The sequence below is a fragment of the Carcharodon carcharias genome, chromosome 22 (genome assembly GCF_017639515.1).
Source record: "Carcharodon carcharias isolate sCarCar2 chromosome 22, sCarCar2.pri, whole genome shotgun sequence".
Classification (NCBI taxonomy): Eukaryota; Metazoa; Chordata; class Chondrichthyes; order Lamniformes; family Lamnidae; genus Carcharodon; species Carcharodon carcharias.
Window position 1 is genome coordinate 16,513,623 of NC_054488.1, and position 23,397 is coordinate 16,537,019.

Below are 23,397 nucleotides of genomic sequence, written 5' to 3' on the forward strand. Positions count from 1 at the left end.
CTTGCATCTAATACTATCTCTAATTTCCCTTGTAAGCCATGGTTTGGCCACCTTTCCTGTTTTACTATTGCGCCACATAAGAATAAACAATTGTTGCGGTTCACCCATGCACTCCTTGAATGTTTGCCATTGTCTATCCTCCATCATCCCTTTAAGTATTGTTTCCCAATCCATCATAGCCAACTTGTGCCTCATACCATCATAGTTTCCTTTATTAAGATTCAGGATCCTAGTCTCAGAATCAACTACGTCTCTCTCCATCTTGATGAAGAATTCTATCATATTATGGTCGCTCATCCCCAAGGGGCCTTGCACAACTAGATTGCCAATTATTCCCTTCTCAAAACACAACACCCAGTCTAGGATGGCCTGTTCTTTAGTTAGTTCTTCAACGTATTGGTCCAGATAACCATCCTGTATACACTCCAGGAATTCCTCCTCTACAGTATTATTACTTAATTGATTTGCCCAATCTATATGCAGATTAAAGTCACCCATAATTACGGATGTTCCTTTATTGCATGTGTCTCTAATTTCCTGTTTAATGCCATTCCCAACATCACCACTACAGTTTGGGGGTCTATATACAACCCCCACTAATGTTTTTTGCCTCTTAGTGTTCCCCAGCTCTACCCATACAGATTCCACATCGTCGGAGCTAATATTCTTCTTCATTATTGCGTTAATTTCCCCTTTAACCAGCAATGCAACTCCACCGACTTTTCCTTTTAGTCTGTCCTTCCTAAATACTGAATATCCCTGGATGTTCAGTTCCCATCCCTGATCACCCTGCAACCATGTCTCCGTAATCCCAACTATATCATACCTGTTTATATCTATTTGCGCAGTTAATTCATCCACTTGATTGTGAATGCTCCTCGCATTTAGGCACAATGCCTTAAGGCTTGTCTTTTTAACATTATGTGTCCCGTTCCCACTAGTTTTCACTGAGGCCCTGTATGATTCTTGCCCTTGGTTTCTCTGCCTATCACTTTTCTTATTCCCCTTTCTGTCTTTTATTCTTGACCTTGATTCCCCCTCCTCTGACGCCTTGCATAAGTTCCCACCTCCCTGCCATATGAGTATAAACCATCCACAACCACTCTCGCAAATATTCCCCCAGGACATCAGCCCGATCCTGCCCAGATGTAACCCGTCCAGTTTGTACTGGTCCCACCTCCCCCAGAACTGGTCCCAATGTCCCAGGAATCTGAAACCCTCCTCCTCACACCATCTCTTCAGCCACGTATTCATCCAATATATCCTGCTATTTCTAATCTGACTAGCACGTAGCACTGGTAGTAATCCTGAGATCACTACCTTTGAAGTCCTACTTTTCAACTTACTTCCTAACTCCCTATACTCTGCTTTTAGGACCTCATCCCTTTTTATGTCATTTGTACCAATGTGTACCACGACCACTGGCTGTTCACCCTCCCCCTTCAGAATGTCCTCTAGCCGCTCTGAGACATCCTTGACCCTAGCACCAGGGAGGCAACATACCATCCTGGAGTCTCGTTTGTGGCCACAGAAACGCCTATCTATTCCCCTTACAATTGAATCCCCTATAACTATTGCATTTCCCACACTTTTTACTCCTCCCCTGTGCAGCAGAGCCAACTGTGGTACAACAAATGTGGCTGTTGCTGCTTTCCCCTAAGAGGTCATTCCCCTCAACAGTGTCCAATGTGGTACATCTGTTTTTCAGTGGAAGAGCCACAGGAGAATCCTGCACTGCCTGCCTAGCCCTCTTGCTCTGCCTGGTGGTCACCCATTCCCTTCCTGCCTGTGGACTCAGCCTGCGGTGTGACCACATCTCTGTACGTGCTATCCACGATACTCTCCACCTCACAGACGCTCTATAGTGTCCTCAGCTGCCACTCTAGCTCTGAAGCCCGGGCTGTCAGGAGCTGCAGCTGGAGACACTTCCCGCATACATGCTGGCCCCAGGGCCTGGAAATGTTCCCAGCTTCCCACATGGAGCAGGAGGAGCACACCATGGCTTTGAGCTCTCCTGCCATGATTTACCCCTTTAAATTAAAAGAAACCTTTTGGAAGATACTTAAGATTGAATAACATCAATTACTCTACGGCCCTTCTTCCCTGCTGCTCAATGTTACAGAATATAGCCCTTACAAATGATGAACATAAAAATAAGACCTTAAAAACGTTAAGTGATAAAAGTAGTAATTACTTACCCAACCATACTCACGGTACTCAAAGGATCATACCATTCCCTCCTCACCGAACTCCCCCAGTCATCAAACTCCAACTTAAGCACTCTACTGCAGCCCAAGGCAGCACTCCAGTGCTGACGAAGTCAGCACTGTAAGATGGCTGTTTTTATATTCTCTGAATCCAGCCTCTGACAACCTGTTTAAACCAGCTATCTACTTAACTAGTTGTAGCTGCAAGCAGAGCCAATATAGACCCTGTTTTAAAGCTGACCTAAAACTCACCTTCTTCCAGCCCAAACAGCAACTTGTAGTTGTTTACTAAATTAAAGAAAGACTAGACTTTAGATAGAAATTAACCCTTAATTTCCCTCAGTCACCAAACTCCAACTTAAGCACTCTACTGCAGCCCAAAGCAGCACTCCAGTGTAGACCAAAGAAAGGATATACATGCCATAATTCCTGGGATTGCAGGATTGTCATATGAGGAAAGTATGGGCCGACTAGGCGTGTATTCACTGGTGTTAAGAAGAATGAGAGGGGATCTCATTGAAATGTATAAAATTCTGGACAGGGCTGGACAGACTGGATGCAGGGATGATGTTTCCTTTGGCTAGGGGGTGTAGAACAATGAGGTCAGTCTCAGGTAGACCATTTAGAACTGAGATGAGGAGAAACTTCTTAACTCAGAGGTTGGTCAACCTGTGGAATTCTCTACCTCATGAGGCTATGAAGGCCAAGTCACTGAATATATATAAGAAAGAAATAGATAGATTTCCAAACTCGAACAACGTCAAGGGGACGGGGAGTGAGCGGGAGCTTGGCATTGAGATAGAGGATCAGCCATGATCATATTGAATGCAGGCTTGAAGGGCCAAATGACCTAGTCTTGCTCCTATTTTTATGTTTCTTTGTTTCACAAGTTAACAATAGCCCCTTTCTAAAAGCTGCATATAGGGTAGCATCTGAACAACCAGCTCAGTTAAACAGGATTCTCAATATTCTACAATCTGGTTGAACCAGAGAATCAACCCTCAAACAATGTATTTTTCTTCAGTTGTTTCTACCCTGTTCTTAAGGCAGTGACTCACTGCTAGTGTAGATTCCATGAATGTTCATTATTCAAGCATAATCTTGACACGAAGGGTTGGGGCTATTTCACTGTGGATGTCATGGAGGATCAGCTCTTTCCTGATTCCATTCACACACATGTACACATGTACCTCGAGCAGATCACTAGACAATGAAGAACAAGAACAAGGACGCCAGCTGCTTCCTTGCTCCTTAACGCAGGGCACTGGGTAACATCTCCATCACTGTGACAGCTGAAATCAGCTAACTCAATACACAGCAGGGAGCAAACCTCAGATGTTGTTGGCCTCTACTCAACTGGCTCAACTACTCAATGGGTAAATTAGCTTAACTGATCAAGACAGCTTCCAAATTACCAGGAAGCTCCTAACAAGCAATTTGTTGCTCTCAGTTTATACACAACAGTCCCAAGGCATCAATATATTTCCCTGTACAGACACTAAACAACATATACATTTGTACTTTTTCTCGAATGAAAATGGATGAATTGAAATAATAAAAGAAACAAGTGTGACTGGACTTTAACTGACTGCGAGAGCAATCAGAGTAAATCACCATGCAGAATGTATCATAGCATCACCATGTCTTGGAAATATCAAGCCATTACAAATAATCCTCATGCAGATTTCCATTTTATCTTCCTCTCTTTCTATCAAATATACTTATTTTTGTCACTGACAAAATTATTAGAGGACCTGGCACTGAGGGGGCGGACTGATGCCAACTGAATTAACATACACAGTGGATGCTGAAGTACCCTGGATTAATTTTATCTAATTCTTTAATGTCAATTCAGCTCTCAAAACAGCTGGCCTCTTGAAGTCTGTCTAAAACCAGGTTTCCTGGTAATGTCACAGCAGTCACTCAGTAAGTATGCCCTCAAAATATTAAAATGCTGATAAAAATAGAATTGATTGATAGCGATAATTATTCAGTGTTATTTTTGAATGCGATTTGACCTGTATCTGAATCTGGAACTTTAATCAAAACACAAAGGTGAATTCACTGCATAATTCATCTTTTTTAAACTTGGAGACTTTTGCAGTGTGGTCACATTGTTTGAAGCAGATTGGGGCCCACCGAGGTGATTTTAACTTGAACTGACATCTCAGTTCATTCTAGGAGATGGAGAGAGTGGGTGGCTGAGATGGTGCCAAGTCAGTGAATGGGATTTCTGTAGTCAACCTCACCATGAGCTTAAAGCCAAAGCTCTGTTTGCACAAAGCTGCAAAAGAGCACTCAATAGTGAATTTGCCACTCCTTTCTGTGCCTGGTTTTCCTCACACAGTCAATGCATTTTCTCTGATCATGGTTCAAAGTGCAAAATCTTGGATTGTTAGCTGCATTGGGATATGGTGGATATCTAATGTGCCTCTCCAGCCATTGGTTCAGGGTTTAATAGAGACTCACATGCACAAGAATTGGCATTGTATACATGTAAATGCTTGAAAATCACATTGTCCCTGGAATAGGTGGAATGTAGCCCGCCAGTACAGATAGATCTGTTAATCTCCCTAGCAGCAATCCCAAACTTTCCGAGTGGAGGGAAAAGCGCTGGGATTGGGCCAAGTGATGGGATCGTAATGACGGGTGCGATTAATTATTTACATGTAGCATTCTGAACAAAAGGAACAATAATAATCCAACAGGCACTCCTGCCACTTAGTATAGAGATTTCCACTTCATATCTCTTTTTGGTTACCTCACTAGACTTGTTACAATTACTTAAGAAAAAACTGCATGGAGCAAAGGAGTAGATAACATTGCAAAATCATCACCTCTTAAACATAATTTGTGTCAATTTCTGCTCCTCGCTCGTAATTATAGATTATAATCATATGATGACTATGATGTTCTCCCTCCCCTATGATGTCCCCCCCCCCACCACCTTTTCTGCGCAAAGACATTGAGCTGTACAGCTGTGCTGTTAACAGTCACAGTTACTACTGCTAAGTGCCCCTTATTTAGGGGGTAAGCCCAGGCAGTTAGTGTTGGCTGTTTATATGGGAGCATTCCAGCCAAGGTCAACAGCACAATTTAACAGCTCTGCTATTGGGGAAAACAATCTGTTCAATCATACATTAACGCATAGGTCAGAAATGGTTATAATTCTTTGATTAGAAACTTAAATCTTTCATAATGAGAAATTGCTTCAGGTGATTTATTTGTTTAGTTTTATTTTTTCTTCTAGGTGTCCTCTGGCTGTCCATCGTGGCAGAGATTCTTTATATCCTCTTGCTGGTTGTTGGGCTCAGCCTCATGTGCATCGAGATCTGCCACTACACAAATGTGATCGATGGCTTAAAACTGAATGCCTTCGCTGCCATCTTCACCGTCCTATCAGGTAATTATTTCATTATTTACTATCTGTCTCCTGAGAAACAACAGATTCCAGTTTATTTATGATCCGAGTTTGAAGGAACGACATAGCTTTGCACAGCTTAAAGCAATACTGTTAAGTGGTTACTTTGAATCTATTCTTCATAGGTTTTAATCTTTGGCAATGTGCATAACCAGTCCACAGTCAACTAGTTAATAAGGACTGTGTGTCATAGCTCACCCTGCTAATGGTGACACTGGGACAAACATGTGCATTGTCAAAAAAGACGATGGGGGATACATATAACTGGTTAGTGATGACACCAAAACATATATTTAAATGTTTATTAGGAAACAGGGATAACAGGATTAACTGGGACAAGGTAATAAGTCGGTCCCTTTCAATGGGGACATGAGAGTCTCCATGAGAGTAACCTGTTAATAAATTAGATGGCTCACCTGGGCTTGTCTGGATCTGATAAAAGCCTTTTAAATTATCCAGGATTTCATTTATTTAGGGTCAGTTGTTAGGATGCCTGTAGAGACTGATAACTTTAAAGAAGATTTTGAATTTCCAGTAAATGAAGGATCCACAACAAGATTTCAAGTTTGTAGACTTTTACTGTAGCAAGCAAACTAAAAACAACATGACTAAACACTATTTTTGTAGGCAGCTTATATGCTAAGTTACAGAAAAGTTAACCCTTGTTATTACTTTAACATAACTGATAACCCCATGCCTCAGATATACATTATGCTGCACTCTCCTTGGAATTACAGTCCTTATAAGAAGCAGTCTACAGTCACTCCCAGCTTCCAATGCATTTGTGTTTCTCCATTTCGCTGGATAGTAACTTCAAGTGCCCATCTAAAGATCCTTCAGTTTTTGGAAAGTTTCCAAATCCACTAGTGACAGTAAAGCTTGCTCGATGGTTCTTCTCCCTGTCTGACTGTATCAGGACAAATCATCCAGGTTCTTTAGTTAGCTACAGGATGTATCTCTTCGACCAGAGCCCATGCTCCCTTCAGCATCCTGCTGTGTTATCTCACAGAGAACTCGGCAGCTTCTTCTCTCTGCTAACCACACTAGCTGCAGTCATTTTCCTCTCTCTCTCTTTCCTCTTCTGCCCAAAAACCTGGAAATTGAAAGACTGTTCACTGACAGCACAGCTGCCCTTGCCTTTGTTTTCAGATATGAAAACTTTGCACCTTGTTCAGCAAGTCTTTTGACTTGGGGCCCCTCTTGTCCCCATAATAACCAAGTCACCCAAGGCGTATTGTCGGGTAGAATTCCAAACAGGTCACATGACTTCTTCACTCCATTTTACCTTAAATTAAACAGTTTAAAACATGACAATCTTATAAAACCTCACTAATCATAACGCTGTGGAGAATGAGAAACTCATCCTTCAGAATAAATAGTGGTTATAAGTCATCCACATTCAGAACCACTCTCTTTCCTTCCACTGTGAGACAATCTCATTTCTTCCTGCCTTGTTACCAGGCAGAAAATACCAAGTTCCACAACTTTTAAAGACTGCATCCATTTTGCAGATGATCAATTCTGGTGTGACGATATCATCTGACTCAAGTGGGTGTATCTGTCCTATTTTTCCAAGAATACTTAATTGATCAAAACTGGCATGGAGGAGTTACTGAGTCCAACAATATGATAAATGTTTACAAACAGTAGGAATGACAAAACTGTTGATGTGTCCTAGATAACAACACTTTTTAATGACAGGAGTCATGCTGAAGACAGCAATTTGCTCAGGTAATCCCTGGAGTCCCACATAAAGTGCTGGTTGTCACTACTATGCCTGCTCAACTTCAACAATAGATGTCACGGAGAAGAATATGACTAACTGATGGGGAAAATAAAGCCTGCAGCATTACTTTTAAATGTGCCAAGGCAGCCGAGTGAGAGTGCACATATTCACGGGTATGAAAGGGAAGCTTCTTTCCATGGAGAGCGATCAGTAGGTTGACAGGAATGGTCCTTGAAGCGATGGCCTTGGATTTTTTAATGTAGTAATTGAGGAGGTGATATTCCGGCAGGATGAGATCAAATGTGAATAAAACACAAAACACTTCACCTGAATTAGAGTGATGACTTAAGCTTGTTGTATCCGGGCTGATTGTTGAAATAGTCTACAGAAGAAGTGGTCAACCATGCACAGGTTTTACACCTCTGTTCACTTTGACTGAGTGTTCATGCCACTGGCTGAGCAGTAGGCAAAATCAGCAGCTCCAGGGCAAGTCAGTAAATTGTGCAATTTTAAATATCTACCCTCATGTATTCTGACATGAGGGTGACTTAAAATCAACCTTGAAAGGTAGTTAAGATTTAAACTTGTACAAAGTGAATGGAGGTTAACTGAAATGTCTGAAAAGAAGGCTCTAAAAACACAATAGGTTGTAGCAAGGTGATCCAAGGACATTTTATAGCTCTGTGAAAAGTTGGTGCAATGTTAGTATTGGTGCAAAACCATATCAGTATTAGTGTAACCTTGCATCTGAGGAAATCGTTGTCCCAGAGGTAGCTTGCCAGCCACTGGCAGATGGAAGTAAGGTTGAGGCTAAAAGCAAAATACTACGGATGCTGGAAATCTGAAACAAAAACAAAAATAGCTGACGGATGCTGTCAGACCTGCTGTGTTTTTCCAGCTATTTTTTGTTTTTGTGTGGAAGTAAGGATGGTTGGCTGCAATTGTATCTGAGGACTCAAGGCAAGTCCATTGGGAGGGTAAGCAGTGACTGTCAATACCCAGCGGTTTTAATATGGACCTTTAAAGAACAGTGGCTAGTTCAGATGTAGACCAAGCAACAACAGTCACCTGGTGTGTTCTGGGCAAGCTAATTTCTGGACTGGGTTGTAATACAGGTGTTAGGCTTCTTACTGGCATATTTAAGAAGCTTGGCAGCCACCAGGGACGCCTCTACAGTCCCCACATGAATATATCAAATTTCTTTCTGACACTGTTCAGGTGATGATGGTTTGACACCTAAATTGGACCTCTTTGCACCCTATTTTCTGTCTGAGAAACAGGTGCAAAGAGGTCCAATTTCACCTCCACTGCTTATAAATTGCACTATTCATACCCCAGTTTTGTCCATCCCAGTTTTTCTGCTTAAACTATTCTCACTTCTGACCAATCCCTTTTCCTAATACCTTTACAACAATATACTTTCTAAAACATATTGGACATATTACTCCACTACTCTCCTTGCCTTTCCTTACTGTAACCCCAGTTCCATCTCCTCTGTCCATCTTTTCCTCATTGTCATGTTCTCTCTTCAGATAATCCCTATGTCCCTTGTAATCTATGTACCTGGAACACACCATTTATGAATCCTCACTAATCTCCACAAGCACAAGAACTCTACTTTCCAATTGCACTATCCTTCAACTCATTAATTGGTAAATAATGTTCACAGAATCATCGATTCACAGAATCACACAGTGCAGAAGAGGCCCTTTGGCCCATCCAGTCTGCACTGACACGTGAGAAACACCTGACCTACCTACCTAATCCCATTTACCAGCACTTGGCCCATAGCCTTGAATGTTATGACGTACTGAGTGCTCATCCAGGTACTTTTTAAAGAATGTGAGGCAACCCGCCTCCACCACCCTCCCAGGCAGCGCATTCCAGATTAGACTATTGTTGACAACAATAGTTCTGCTTATAGCCCCAACAATTCTAACCATGCAAAATATTGTTCACATTTCACTCTCTATCTCCCTTAAGTTCCAATTGGAATGTGTTTACAATCAAACCACCCTTTCAATGACTTCAAATGCTTCCCAAGCAAGCTATATTTTAAAATTGCTTTAAATAAATTGGAATGACCTCAAAATTGCCTGACCCTTCTGCAGCCAAATTCAATAGCTTTGGCCCAAACACCAAGTGGAACAATGCTGTTGCCATGACATCCACAGAGACCAAAGCATCTGAAGGCCAAGCCACCATTTCTGCCTGAAAGCAAACCTCTGGCATCACCATAACAGGGAAAGAGGCCAACAGCCTGAATTGGCAATCCCAATTATTCATGAATTAATTTGTTCTATGAATCAATCTTTCTGCAATCTGCACCCATGCCATTCATTATTTAAAAACAAAACCTAGACCACGTTCTCTCTCTTGAGTTAGCTGATCCCAGCAATGGTGCAGGTGCTATAGCCTCAATGTCCTTGGTGGAAAGGGAGCTGAGGCTTCCCCTTCTGATACCTATGCAGGGCACATTCACAGGAAATACATGCATCAAACGTTGAGTGAAGCTGTGAAGCTCTTCCACAGCTGAAATGAACATTTAATTTCCTGTGGGAGATGAGTCAATGTGGGTAGTGTTTCACAGAATAGAAGTTTTTCGCTTATCCAAAGCATCACCAGTAAAATCTGCATGATCTCAGTCTGACAGGACAATCTACATCATTCAACACTAAACAATGACAGTCCACTAGCCCCACAACTCTAAGACATTCACATTCCATAAATGCTTGACCACTTATGTTTATTCTTATTTTAAAATTCTTCAATCCCATTTCGAACCAGATTTTAAGCCCTGGTCTATTAAAAGTAATGATTCTATCTGCTTTATTTCCAATGTGACTGAATTGGAGATTTATCTGATGTCATTGCAGAGTCAGCTCCAATTGCATTTCTCAGGTATTAGATGCTCTAGATCCCTTGTGTCTTGGGTCAACACAGCAGCACATGAGAATTTGAAATTACCATAATGAGAATATTGATCATAAGCAATACCATGCTTTGAATATGCAAGCAACTCCGTGCTGTTGGGAAGAATGCTTCCAAGTGCTGGCACTCTTACCTCTGAGTCAGAAGGTTGTGGATTCAATTCCCACTCCAGGGTCTTGAGCATATACACCAGGCTGATACTCCCACTGCAACTCTGAGAGTGTGTTGCATGAGACATTAAACTGAGGCCCTGTCAGCCTTAACAAGTAATTGTAAAATTTATTCAACACTTTATCAAATAAGTGCAGGGGAGTATTTTATTCAAATTTACTCCTCAACCAACACTGAAAGCAAGTGATCCAGTCATTATCTCACTGCTGCTCAGGCCTGCTCCTGCTAGGTTTAATCTGTGCATGTCAGGTTTCAGACATCTCTCAAACCAAAATCACATGAGTGTAGGCAGCTGCCTCCACAAAACGGGCATGTGCCAATCCTGACCGAGGTCCATTCCCGCCTCTGCAAAAATGGTAGGTGCTATGTTCAGGTGAAGGACTTCTGGATTCTGGCCTCTTCCTCCATTATTGCAATGACAAGGAGGCTGTCGTTGCAAAAATCCTGGGCAAACTTCCTGTCTAACTGTCTCAACTTGGTGGGGCTTTCATATCTACACATCTTCCTTTGGAGAATAGAATGAAGTTATGGAAGAATTCACAGGCTGATTGATCATTTCACAGTCCGCAACATGAACACACCTTCCATGGCCGCCTTCACGTTGAGGATACCCTCCCTCGTGCTGAGTTGCACTGCCACTGTGCGAAATGGGATAGATTTCGAACAAAACTAGCAACTCAAGACTGGGTATCCATGAGGCGCTGTGGGCCATCAGCAGCAGCAGAACTGTACTCGAACATAATCTGTAACCTCATGGTCCAGCATTTCCCCTACTCAACCATTACCATCAAATCAGGGGATCAACCCTGATTCAATGAAGAGTGCAGGAGGGCATGCCAGGAGCAGCACCAGTCATACTTAAAAATGAGATGTCAACCTGGTGAAGCTATAAAACAGTACTACTTGTGTGCCAAACAGCATAAGCAGCAAGTGATAGACAGAGCTAAATGATCCCACAACCAACGGATCAGATCTAGGCTCTGCATTCCTGCTACATCCAGTCGTGAATGGTGGTGGACAGTTAAACAACTCACTGGAGGAGGTGGCTCCACAAATATCCCCATCCTCAATGATGGAGGAGCCCAGCAGGGCAGTGCAAAAGATAAGGCTGAAGCCTTCACAAAAATCTTCAACCAGAAGTGCCGAGTGGATGATCCATCTTGGCCTCCTCCGGAGGTCCCCAGCATCACAGATGCCAGTCTTCAGCCAATTCGATTCACTCCACGTGATATTAAGAAACGGCTGAAGGCACTGGATACTGCAAAGGCTATGGGCCCTGACAACATTCCGGCAATAGTACTGGACTTCTGCTCCCGAACTTGCCACAACCCTAGCCAAGCTGTTCTAGTACATTTATGATACTGGCATCTACCCGGCTATGTGGAAAATTGCCCAGATATGTCCTGTACACAAAAAGCAGGACAAATCCAACATGGCCAATTACTGCCCCATCAGTCTACTCTCCATCATCAGTAAAGTAATGGAAGGGGTCACCAGCGGCACTTGCTTAGCAATAACCTGCTCACTGATGCCCAGTTTGGGTTCTGCCAGGGCCACTCAGCTCCTGACCTCATTACAGCCATGGTTCAAACATGGACAAGAGAGCTGAACTCCCGGGGTGAGGTGAGAGTGACTGCCCTTGACATCAAGGCAGCATTTGACTGAGTGCGGTATCAAGCAGCCCTAGTAAAACTGGAGTCAATGGGGATCAGGAGGAAATCTCTCCACTAGTTGGAGTCATACTGAGAACCAAGGAAGATGGTTGTGGTTTTTGAAGGTCAGTCATCTCAGCTCCAGGACATCACTGCAGGAGTTCCTCAGAGTAGTGTCCTCGACCCAATCACCTTCAGCTGCATCATCAATAACCTCTCTCCCATCATAAGGTGAGAAGTGGGGATGTTTGCCGATGATTGAACAATGTTCAGCACCATTCATTACTTCTCAGGTACTGAAGCAGTCCATGTCCAAATGCAGCAAGACCTGGACAATATCTAACTTGGGCTGACAAGCGACTAGTAACATTCGCGCCACACAAGTGTCAGGCAATGACCATCTCCAACAAGAGAGAATCCAACCATTGCCCCTTAATGTTCAATGGCATTACCATCACTGAATACCCCAGTATCAATATCCTGGGGGTTACCATTGACCAGGAGCTGAACTGGACTAGCCATATAAATACTGTGGCTACAATAGCAGGTCAGAGGCTAGGAATTGTGTGATGAGTAACTCACCTCCTGACTTCCCAAAGCCAGTCAACCATCTACAAGGCACAAGTGAAGGGTGTGATGGAATACTCCTTACTTGCCTGGATGAGTGCAGCTCCTGCAACACTGAAGAATCTGGATACCGTTCAGGACAAAGCAGTCCGCTTGATTGGCACCACATCCACAAACGTTCACTCCCTCCACCACCAACGCACTGTAGCAGCAGTGTGTACCATCTATAAGATGCATTGCAGGAATTCACCAAGGCTTCTTCGACAGTGCCTTCCAAACCCATGACCACCACCACTTGGAAGGACAAGTACAGCAGATAAATGGGAATACCACCAACTGGAAGTTCCCCTCCAGGTCACTCACCATCCTAATTGGAAATATATCACGGTTCTTTCACTGTCGCTGGGTCAAAATCCTGGAACTCCCTTCCTAACAGCACTGTGGGTGTACCTACACCACATGGGCTGCAGCGGTTCAAGAAGGCAGCTCCTCACCACCTTCTCAAGGGCAACTAGGGATGGGCAATAAATGCCCAGCCAGTGAAGCCCACATCCCATGAATGAATGAAAAAATTAAGCTGAACAAAATTATTTGAGAAATACATAATCTCTGTGTTACTTTCCCTCATGGCACTTTTCCCTAATCCATGGTGCTAATGTTACCATTTAATGTTTTCATGACGGTTTTAGATTTACCAACGGTTCAAAACAAGGACCTTGTTTTAAAGCAGCTCTTGCAATTGCCGCCAGGATACCCTGCATAAAGACGTTAAATTGACAAAGGCACTGAGTTCTTGATCGTGAAATGTGTCCTTCATTATCCTGTATTCTGCAGGAGCAAACTTGTCAGCTTAAGCAATGTGTGCACTGATTAAAATTCCCACACACCAGTCACCACCCTGATGCATTTAACATTCACCTTATCCAATTATGTGGATCTGCAAATAGATCAGAAACTATTTAATGATCAGTGAAGCGTTAATGATCTGAGGCAGAATATCAGTATCTGATTTGGCATCGGTAAGGATTTTTTTGCATCAGATTTGCATACCCACAGATTTAATGGTTATTTCCTTAGTAATATTAATGAATAGCTTTTTAAAAATCAAGTGTGGGGCAATCTCTCGAGACTTGAACAAGTCTGCCACATAGATACTGTTTATTAAAGATTTACTTGTTTCCCTCATTGGATAGGCAGCAAGCACATTAATTATATTAACTCATTAACTTTTGGAGGAATTGTGCAACATTCCTGATCTACCATCCTCCCATTCACTTCCATCCACATTAGGTGTTTTTTCCTTTAAAAGTATTTTCCATGATTTTCTAATATTCAAATAACATTCACGGAGATGTGGCTAGATGATTTTTTAAAATCAATTTTTGGTATGTGGTGCACTTAGCAAAGCTGGTATTTATGATCCATTTGTAGGTGCCCTTGAGAGGGTAGTGTTGGGCATTCATCTTGAACCATTGCAGCTCTTGTGGCAGAGGTGCTCTCACAGGGTTGTTAGGTAGGGAGTTCAAGGATTTTGACCCAGTGATTATAAAAGAATACTGATTATTGCAAAAGAAACTGAAACCATTGAAAAAGATTCAGGCAGAGAAAGCAGTCAGGCCGGGAATAGTGACTGGATTTGATACAAATATTAGGACGGGAAGCATGAAACAGAGACACAAAGTCCCATGCTGAGAAAATTCAAGTATCAGATACCTCCCATCTATAGGCTATGATATCACTAAAATCTCAGGGAGAGCTGGTCCAGCCAAAGTGACATGAACAAAAGAAAAATATCAGTGAGGAAATCAAACTGAATTCCGTATGCTGCCTGACTAGCTACAGAAAGCATCCAAAGGGCTGGCAGACACTGCAAATTGTTCCTGCAGTGGAACATAGGCACAAATTAGAGCTCAATTATAAGACATAGTAATTAGATTCTGCCCTGCAATGGGCCTGTGGAATTCATACCTAAGGAGTTTTATGACATGACTCCCTTAAAGCGGGGGCATCACCAAAGTCAGGGAGCAGTGATCCACCCGATGAATTTTTAAACAGAACAAGTAAGTAAAGAAACAAAATTAGATTCAAGCAGTGAGGTTGGACTGTGCAGGAACTGTGAGTACAGAAGGAATCCAGTGAGTCAATAGTTGATAAGTCCTCTGTGTTTCATGTACTGTTGGCATGGCCTATCTTATCTAGAGAGACTGTGGTCTAACTCAGGTAAGTACATCAAACTGGTTTATTTACACAACGTGCACTATATACACTGGATAGAACTTTTTGCTGCTGTGCAGGCACGCGTTCCACATACCCGAGTGTGAAATACCGCGAGATGACGTCGGGCGAGCATCCCAACGTCATCGTGCACTGACTCTCGCCCGCCCCCGCCAACAATTAAGAGGCCTATTAAAGGCCATTAAAGTAGCAATTGACGGTGATTTTTCGCTGCCCGTCCAACGTTACAGTTGGCGGGTGGGCGAATAGGCCAGGCGGCTTTTGCCTTTTTGAGGAAACCTCATCCAAGGGCAGGATGAGGTTTCCAAGATTAATTTTAAAAAGAATTAAAACGTTTGGACAGAAGTTTCAGCGTCCGTATGTTGAGGAGACTCATTCTGACATGTGAACATTTTTTCCGTATTTTAAATTCCGTTTTCAATGATTTTAAATTTGTCTGCTCCTTGAGGCAGCTCTCTGCCTTCAGGCAGCTTTCCTTCCACACTCCCCCACACCCACACTGACTTCAGCGCCCGCCCTCCTCCTAACCTTACCCCAGCAGCGCTGGGCCTTGCAGCATGCGTTTCATGCTGACTGGCTGTTAATGGGCCGGCCAGCGTGGAATCGCGGTCGGGGGCCGATTGCACTCAGCAGTCCATTCCCTGGCCGCTCCCTAGGAAGCCAAATGTGGCTGCCCGCCAGCCCAAAAATTCTACCCATGATTAACTGCTGAGTAGGCCCATCTCTCCTGATGCCTGCCCTGTCTGCTGTACAGAGTCTCCAACACATGACTGCTGATGTCATTGTAACATCGTGGACCACATCACTTATTACCGTAGCTATTCTATTAATCCATTACAGTGCACGTCCCTCCCAAGTATACTGTCAACTTCTTTAATAACAATGTTAACTATTTTTTAAACTATTTACATTTTACATTGCATTTGCTCTACTGCCACCTTCCCCCAGTCAGAGTTTGGGTCCTTGTGGTGTCTTCACCACTCACTCTGACTGCGTTGTTATGTCTGCTGAGCGGGGCAGGTGGTCTTGAACTGGGTCCTGCAGTGGGTCAGCATCTCGCAAGCTGCTCCCAGTATCCTTGGGGTCTCCATCCCACACTGTGTGGTAATCGAAGACCTGTGTTCTCATGGGCACCAATGAAATCAGGATTCTCTTGTTGCGACTGAAAGTACCAGACGGTGTTTGGACCAGGTATGACCATGGTTGCTTCGTCCTTTGAAGGATCACACCTTCAGATTAAAGATCATGAATCCAAACCCTCTGGCTTGGTGTTAAGGGTGCTAGGGTTTTAGCCCTGTGTCTGGAGTTGTACCAATGTTGTTGCCTCTGATGGAGGCCAATCTCCCTGTTCCTCACCCTCTTGTGGTCAGTTGGCGTAACATTAAGTCGGAGGTTCCTTAGCAGCAGAAGGCCTTGTGTCTTCAGCCGTCAGCCCATGATCAGCTCAGCTGGTGAGAATCCATTAGCCAGAGGTGTGGCTCTGTAGTTCAGCAGGGCTGAGTTCCAGTCAGAATTCATGGTCATTAGGGCCTTGATGGTTCTCACCGCTATTCCAGCCTTCCCGTTAGCTTGTGGGTGGAGAGGAGAACTGGCGACATGGGTGCTTCCATTGTTGTCGGGAAATTTTCTGAAGTGGTCATTGGTAAATTGTGGCCTTTTAACTATGACAATTTCATCTGGAAGCCCATAGATAGAACATGGTCTGTAACACCCTGATCGCAGACTCAGCTGGAGTGATGAGGAGTCTGACTGATTCCATCCAGCTGCAATAGTAACCTACAGCAATGAGGCATATCCTGCCCTGAAACTCAAAGAGGTCAACTCCCAGTTCCTGCCAAGGTCGGCCTGGGAGGTGGGATGGTACCAGGGGCTCTGTGGGTGTCTGGCTGTTAATTCTGCAGGTGTGGCAGGACAGAACAAAATCTTGGCAGCCTGTGTAATGCCCAGCTACCACACAGATTGCAGTGTATGTGCTCTTTGCAATCCCCAGGTGGCCTCCATGGAGCCTATGGAGGATCTCTTCCTGTATCGACTTAGGGATGACCAGGCAGTGATTGAGGATCAACAGATCAGCCACTATGGTCAGGTGCTTGCATTGTGCATGATATTTGTGGGAGGAGCTGGTCAGCAGGACTATATTTGGACCAACCTTCTTGGCAGAGTTCTTGGATTTGGGCACATTCCACATCTGCTTTCTATGCTCTTTGGACATCTTGCAGCTTTCTGGCAGAGATCGGCAAGAAGTTCGTTATGTTCGATGAGAATGCTTCCACCTTGGAAACAAGTATGAAGTTCTGGCTAACAGCTTAGTCCACCATAGTTTTGAAAAGAGCACCAGCCATGGTTTGCAACTTTCCTGGCAGCTGTATGCTGGCAACGCATCAACTGAATCCTGAACCTTTGAATGCTTAGGGGCAATTTGTTGAATTCTGCAAAATTCAACAGGGTGGTTAATGATTTATAGTCGGTCTCAATGTGGAAAGGTAAGCCCATCAAGCAGTCAGAGCCCCTCTCAATGGCCCATGTCACTGCCTCCTTTTCTATGGTGGTAGCATTGATCTGTTTCTGTCAACGCCCTGGATACAAAGTATACATACTTATGGACTTGGATAAGAATAATTCCAAAGCCTGTTGAGGATGCATCAGCAGCCACCGCTGTGGGCAGTGCTGGATCCTAATGTGTCAGCACATCTGAAGAGACCAGCCTTTCCTTGATGCATTGAAATGCATTGGTTCATTCCATGCCCCAGGATCACTGTTGGCCATTCTGTAGAAGGTTCCTTGAAGGTTCTATGATAGTTCCATGATAGTAGATTTGGAATAAATCTGCCAACCTGATTGACAATTCCGAGGAACCTCTGGTAACATCCTGAGGATATCTGTGATACACTTTGGTTAGCAGAATTTGCTGATGGCTTTCATTTTTATTGAGGGCCTACTATGATACTCTGTCTTTGAATGATGTGCCCCAGAAATTTGATGGTAGTTTTGGTGAATTCACATTTCTCATTTCAAGTGTCATTTCAAGTCTTGTCGGGGAACTTTCCAAACCCTATGGTCAAGCTACTTTCTTGTGGACCCGTGGATAAGGATGTCATCCATGTGACAAATGAATTCGGAGTAAAAACCACATCGAAGGCAGAGGTCTTTCTACTCCTGTGTGAGGAGAACCTCGTCACCTATAGACCCTGCGGCACTGAGGAATGAATTGACCTGGGTGCATCTGTTCTTTGATAAGGAGACCTGAGCCTGCTCAATACCTCATGGAATTCTCTCACCATGTCTCCTGTTGGCCTTTGTGTGGGTACTTGAGGCTTTCAAATGGGCGGGATGGGGCAGTGACTGCTTCTCTGGTACTGCCATCGCTATAACATTCCTGTTGGCCTCCTTCTTAGGTACATTTGTGGATTGCCATTCCGAACAGGGTTTGTTCCAGTTTTGCGCCATGGATGTTTCATTGATGGCACCAACAGTTGAGGAGATTCGTTTCACCACTGTTGCCACCATGTTTCAAATACTGGTGGCATAGCCTATCTTATCTAGAGAAACTGTAGTCTGACTCAGATAGTTACTTCAAACTGGTTTGTTTACATCATGTGCACCATATAAGTAATTAACTGCTGAGTAGGCCCATCTCTCCTGAGTTCTGCCTGCCCTGTCTGCTGTACAGAGCCTCTAGCACATGACTGCTGACGTCACAGTTCTCTCATGGTCTATAACATTTATTACCATAACTATTATATTCACCCATTACACTACACACTGTGTGCAAAGTTAGGCAATAAGTATAGCACATAAGTGTTAGGTCTTTGGAGTAGATTCATAGAGGTCTACAGCACAGAAAAAGGTCCTTCGGCCCATTGAGTCTGCACCTGTCAAACACATACCTAACTATTCTAATCCCTTTTTCCAGCACTAGACCCATAGCCTTGTATGCCATGGCATCGCAAGGGCACATCCAAATACATCTTAAATGTTATGAGGGTTTCTGCCTCTACCACCCTTTCAGGCAGTGAATTCCTGTTTCTCACCACCCTCTGGGTGAAAAAAATTCTTCCTCACATCCCCTCTAAAGCTCCTGCCCCTTACCTTAAATCTATGCCCCCTGGTTATTGATCCCTCCACCAATTGGAAAAGTTCCTTCCTGTCTACCCTATCTATGCCCCTCATAATTTTATACACCTCAATCATGTCCCCCCTCAATCTCCTCTACTCCAAGGAAAATAATCCCAGTCTAACCAATCTCTCCTCATAACTAAAACTCTCCAGGCCAGGCAACATCCTGGTAAATCTCCTCTGCACTCTCTCTAGTACAATCACATCCTTCCAATCGTGTGGATTCCAGAACTGCACGCGATACTCCAGCTGTGGCCTAACCAGTGTTTTACACAGTTCCAGCATAACCTCCCTGTTCTTATATTCTATGCCTTGGTTAATAAAGGCAAGTATCCCATATGCTTTCTTAACCACCTTATCTATCTGTCCTCTTACTTTAAGGGACCAGTGGACATGCACACCAAGTTCCTTCTGATCCTCAGTACTTCCCAGGATCCTACCATTCATCGTGTATTACTGTGCCTTGTTTGTTCTGCCCAAGTGCATCACATCACACTTATCTGGATTAAATTCCATTTACCACTGGTCAGCCCATCTATATCCTCCTGTAATCTAAGGCTATCCTCTTCACTATTTACTACTCCACCAATCTCCGTGTCACCCGCAAACTTACCGATCAACCCTCCTACATTCAAGTTTAACTCATTTATATACACCACAAACAGCAAGGGACCCAACACCGATCCCTGTGGAATCCCACTGGACACAGGCATCCAGTCACAAAAACACCCTCGACCATCACCCTCTGCTTCCTGCCACTCAGCCAATTCTGGATCCAATTTGCCAAATTCCTTTGTTATCAGCTTCCCATGCAGGACCTTATCAAAAGCCTTGCTGAAGTCCAAGTAGACTACATCAAATGCATTACCCTCAACTACACACCTGGTCATCGCTTCGAAAAATTCAATTGAATTGGTCAGACATGACCTCTTCTTAACAAAACCATGCTGACTGTCCTTGATTAGTCCCTGCCTCTCCAAGCAGAATGATTCTGTCCCTCAGAATTGCTTCCAATAGTTTCCCCACCACTGAGGTTAGACTGACTGGCCTGTAGTTCCCTAGTTTATCCCTTCGTCCCTTCTTGAATAATGGTACCACATTGGCTGTCCTCCAATCCTCTTGCATCTCTCCTGTGACCAGAGAGGTATTGAAAAGTATTGCCAGCGCCCCTGCTATCTCCTACCTTGCCTCACTCAACAGCCTGGGATACATTTCATCCAGGCCTAGTGATTTATCTACTTTTAAGCTTGCCAGACACTTAGAACCTCATCCCTTTCTGTGCTAACTTCTTTAATTATATCACAGTCCTTCTGCCTGATTTCCATACCCACGTCGTCCCTCTCACTTGTGAACACCGATAGAAAGTATTTATTTAGAACCCTACCTACGTCTTCCGGCTCCACACACAAATTACCACTAGGGTCCTTAAAGGGCCTGACTCTTTCCCTAATTATCCTCTTACTCTTAATGTACTTATAAAATAACTTTGGATTTTCCTTTATTTTACCTGCCAATGTTTTTCATGCCCCCTTTTTGCTCTCCTAATTTCCTTTTTAAGTTCCCCCCCCACCCCCCACACATTCTATACTCCTCTAGGGCTTCCTCTGTTTTGAGCCCTCAGTATCTGCCATAAGCCTCCCTTTTTCTCTTTAGCCAATCCTGCATATCCCTCAACATCCAGGATTCCCTGGATTTGTTGGTCCCATGTCATCCCTCTCACTTTACTGGAAAATGTTGGTCCTGTGCTCTCTCTGTTTTCTTTTTGAATGAATCCCACTGCTCTGACGCATATTTACCTAAAAGTAGCTGCTCCCAGTCCACTCTGGCCAAATTATATCTGATCTTATTAAAATAAGCATTCCCCCAATTTAGAACTCTGATCTCTGGCCCATCATTGTCCATTTCCATAACAACCTTGAATGTAATGGAGCTATGATCACTATCTGCACAATGCTCCCTCACTGATAACTCTACCACTTGCCCAGCTTCATTCCCTAAAATTAAGTCCAGGACCACCCCCTCTCTTGAAGGACCTTCTATGTGCTGGCTTAAAAAGCTCTCCTGGGTGCATTTTAAGAATTCCACTCCCTCTAAACCTATCACACTAACCGAGTTAATGTTGGGGAAGTTGAAATCCTCCACTATTACTACCCTATTAATTTTACACTTCTCTGAAATTTGCCCACATATCTGCTCTTCTATTTCTCTCTGGCCATTTGGGGGCCTATAGTACACTCCCAACAATGTCATTGCTCCTTTTTTGTTTTTCAGTTCTGCCTATATGGCTTCATTTGAGGAGCTTTCTAAGATGTCATCCCTCCTTACTGCTGTAATTGATTCCTTGATCAATATTGTGATATCCTCTCCTCTTTTACCTCCTTCCCTGTCTCGCCTGAAGACCCGATATCCTGGAATACTGAGCTGCCAACCCTGCCCCTCTCTCAGCCATGTCTCTGTGACAGCAATGACATCATACTTCCATGTGTTAATTTGTGCCCTCAACTCATCTGTCTTATTTGTCAGACTCGTTGCATTAAAATAAATACCATCCAACCTTGCCAAACTCCATTGTGCCTTAACTGGCCTATAATTTCTATGCCGTCCAGACTCACTTGCTGTCTCTTATAATTTTGGCTGTGCATCTCCCCTTGCTGAACCTCCTCTCAGCATCCACCTCCCCCCCCCCCCCCACCAAGTTAGTTTAAACCCTCCCCAACAGTACTAGTAAACCTCCCCGCAAGGATGTTGGTCCCGTTCCGGTTCAGGTGTAACCCGTCCACCTTGTACAGGTCCCACTACCCCAGAAATGGTCCCAATGTCCCAGAAATCTAAAGCACTTTCTCCTGTGCCATCTCTCCAGCCACGCATTCGTCTGGACTAACCCCCTATTTCTATACTCACCAGCGCATGGCACCGGAAGTAATCCAGAGATTACTACCTTTGAGGTTCTGTTTTTTAATCTGCTTCCTAGCTCCCTAAATTCTGCTTGCAGGACCTCATCCCTCTTTCTACCTATGTCATTGGTACCAATAGGTACCATGATCTCTGTCTGTTTGCCCTCCCCCTTTAGAATGCTCTGCAGCTGTTCAGTGACATCCTTGACCCTGGCACCAGAGAGGCAACATACCATCCTGGAGTCACATCTACAGCTGCTCAAACATCCGTCTGTTCCCCTTACTATCGAGTTTCCTATCACTATTGATTTTCCCCTCTTTTTCCTCTCCCTCTGTGCAGCTGAGGCACTCACAGTGCCATGAGTGTGGCTGCACTCCCCAGAGGAGCCATCACTCTCACCGTTTTCCAAAACAGAACAATGGTTCTCGAGTGAGATGCACCCTGGGGATTTCCTGACTACCTGCCTGACACCGTTCTTCTGACTGATGGTCACCCATTCCCACTCTGTCTGCATTTCCGTAAGATGTGGGGTGACCGCGCCTAAAAACATGCTATCCACAAAACTCTCAGCCTTGCGGAAGCATCTCAGTGCCTCCCGGTGCCGTTCAAGCTCTGAAGCTCGGAGCTCAAGCAAGGAGCATCTAGGACTTCCCACTTGTTGCAGGCAGTACATAACATGGGACTGAGCTGCCCTGCCATGCCTCTAGTTGAAAAAAATCCTTATTTTAAGTTATATAGTAAAAATATAGTAAAAAAAAAAGTTAAATTATTCATGCAATTTAAATACAAACTAGAAAGCTCACCTTTCCTTGGCTTAATCTATTTTAAACTGGAGAAAAAATTGGAGAAAAACACTTACCCACTACTCACCAATCAGCTCTCACCTTTGTGCTGACGTCACTTTTTGAAGCTTCTCCACACTCGTTCTGATCTCTCCGCCGCGCTCTCGCACTGCTGTCTTGTGGCGTCACTCCTGTTATTTTCAACAAGAACTGACTGCAGGACACTCTTTCCAGACTGCTTCACTGCGATGTTGACTGCAAGACACTCTTTCCAGACTGCTTCACTGCAATGCTGACTGCAGGACACTCTTCCCTAATATTTCATAGTCAAGTTCTGTGCAAGCTCTGGAGAGCAATAAATGATTTACAAAGCATGGGGAAAGACTGTGGCCTACATATAAGATTGTAGGACGCTGTTGGAAGATTCCCCTGACAGCTTTCTTCAGAGCTACCCGTTTTCCTAAGGAATAGAGGACTAGTCCTTTGGACATTACTGACAGCATTCACAGTTTTATTGCATCATTCTTTTTGGTGGGTCTCATTCAACACTGAAAAAGATAACTGTCCACTCCTCAGCTCATGTCTCACATCTTCAAGCACTGCATTGGTAAATTAGGTGCTGTATATATGAGACGTCTCCATCATGCTGACGTTTGACTACTCAAAACTCCTTTCCTTCTACTGCAGGCAAAAA

General features: G+C 43.9%; 1 protein-coding gene across 1 annotated transcript in view; it reads left to right on the top strand.

Annotated features, from left to right (window-relative positions):
• The window catches only part of LOC121293847 (germ cell-specific gene 1-like protein), a 172,143-nt gene that overhangs the window by 13,076 nt on the left and 135,670 nt on the right, over positions 1-23,397 (top strand). The window contains exon 3 of the mRNA XM_041217244.1: positions 5,458-5,610. Within this exon, the coding sequence (XP_041073178.1) occupies positions 5,458-5,610 (153 nt within the window). The remainder of the gene's footprint in view (positions 1-5,457; positions 5,611-23,397) is intronic.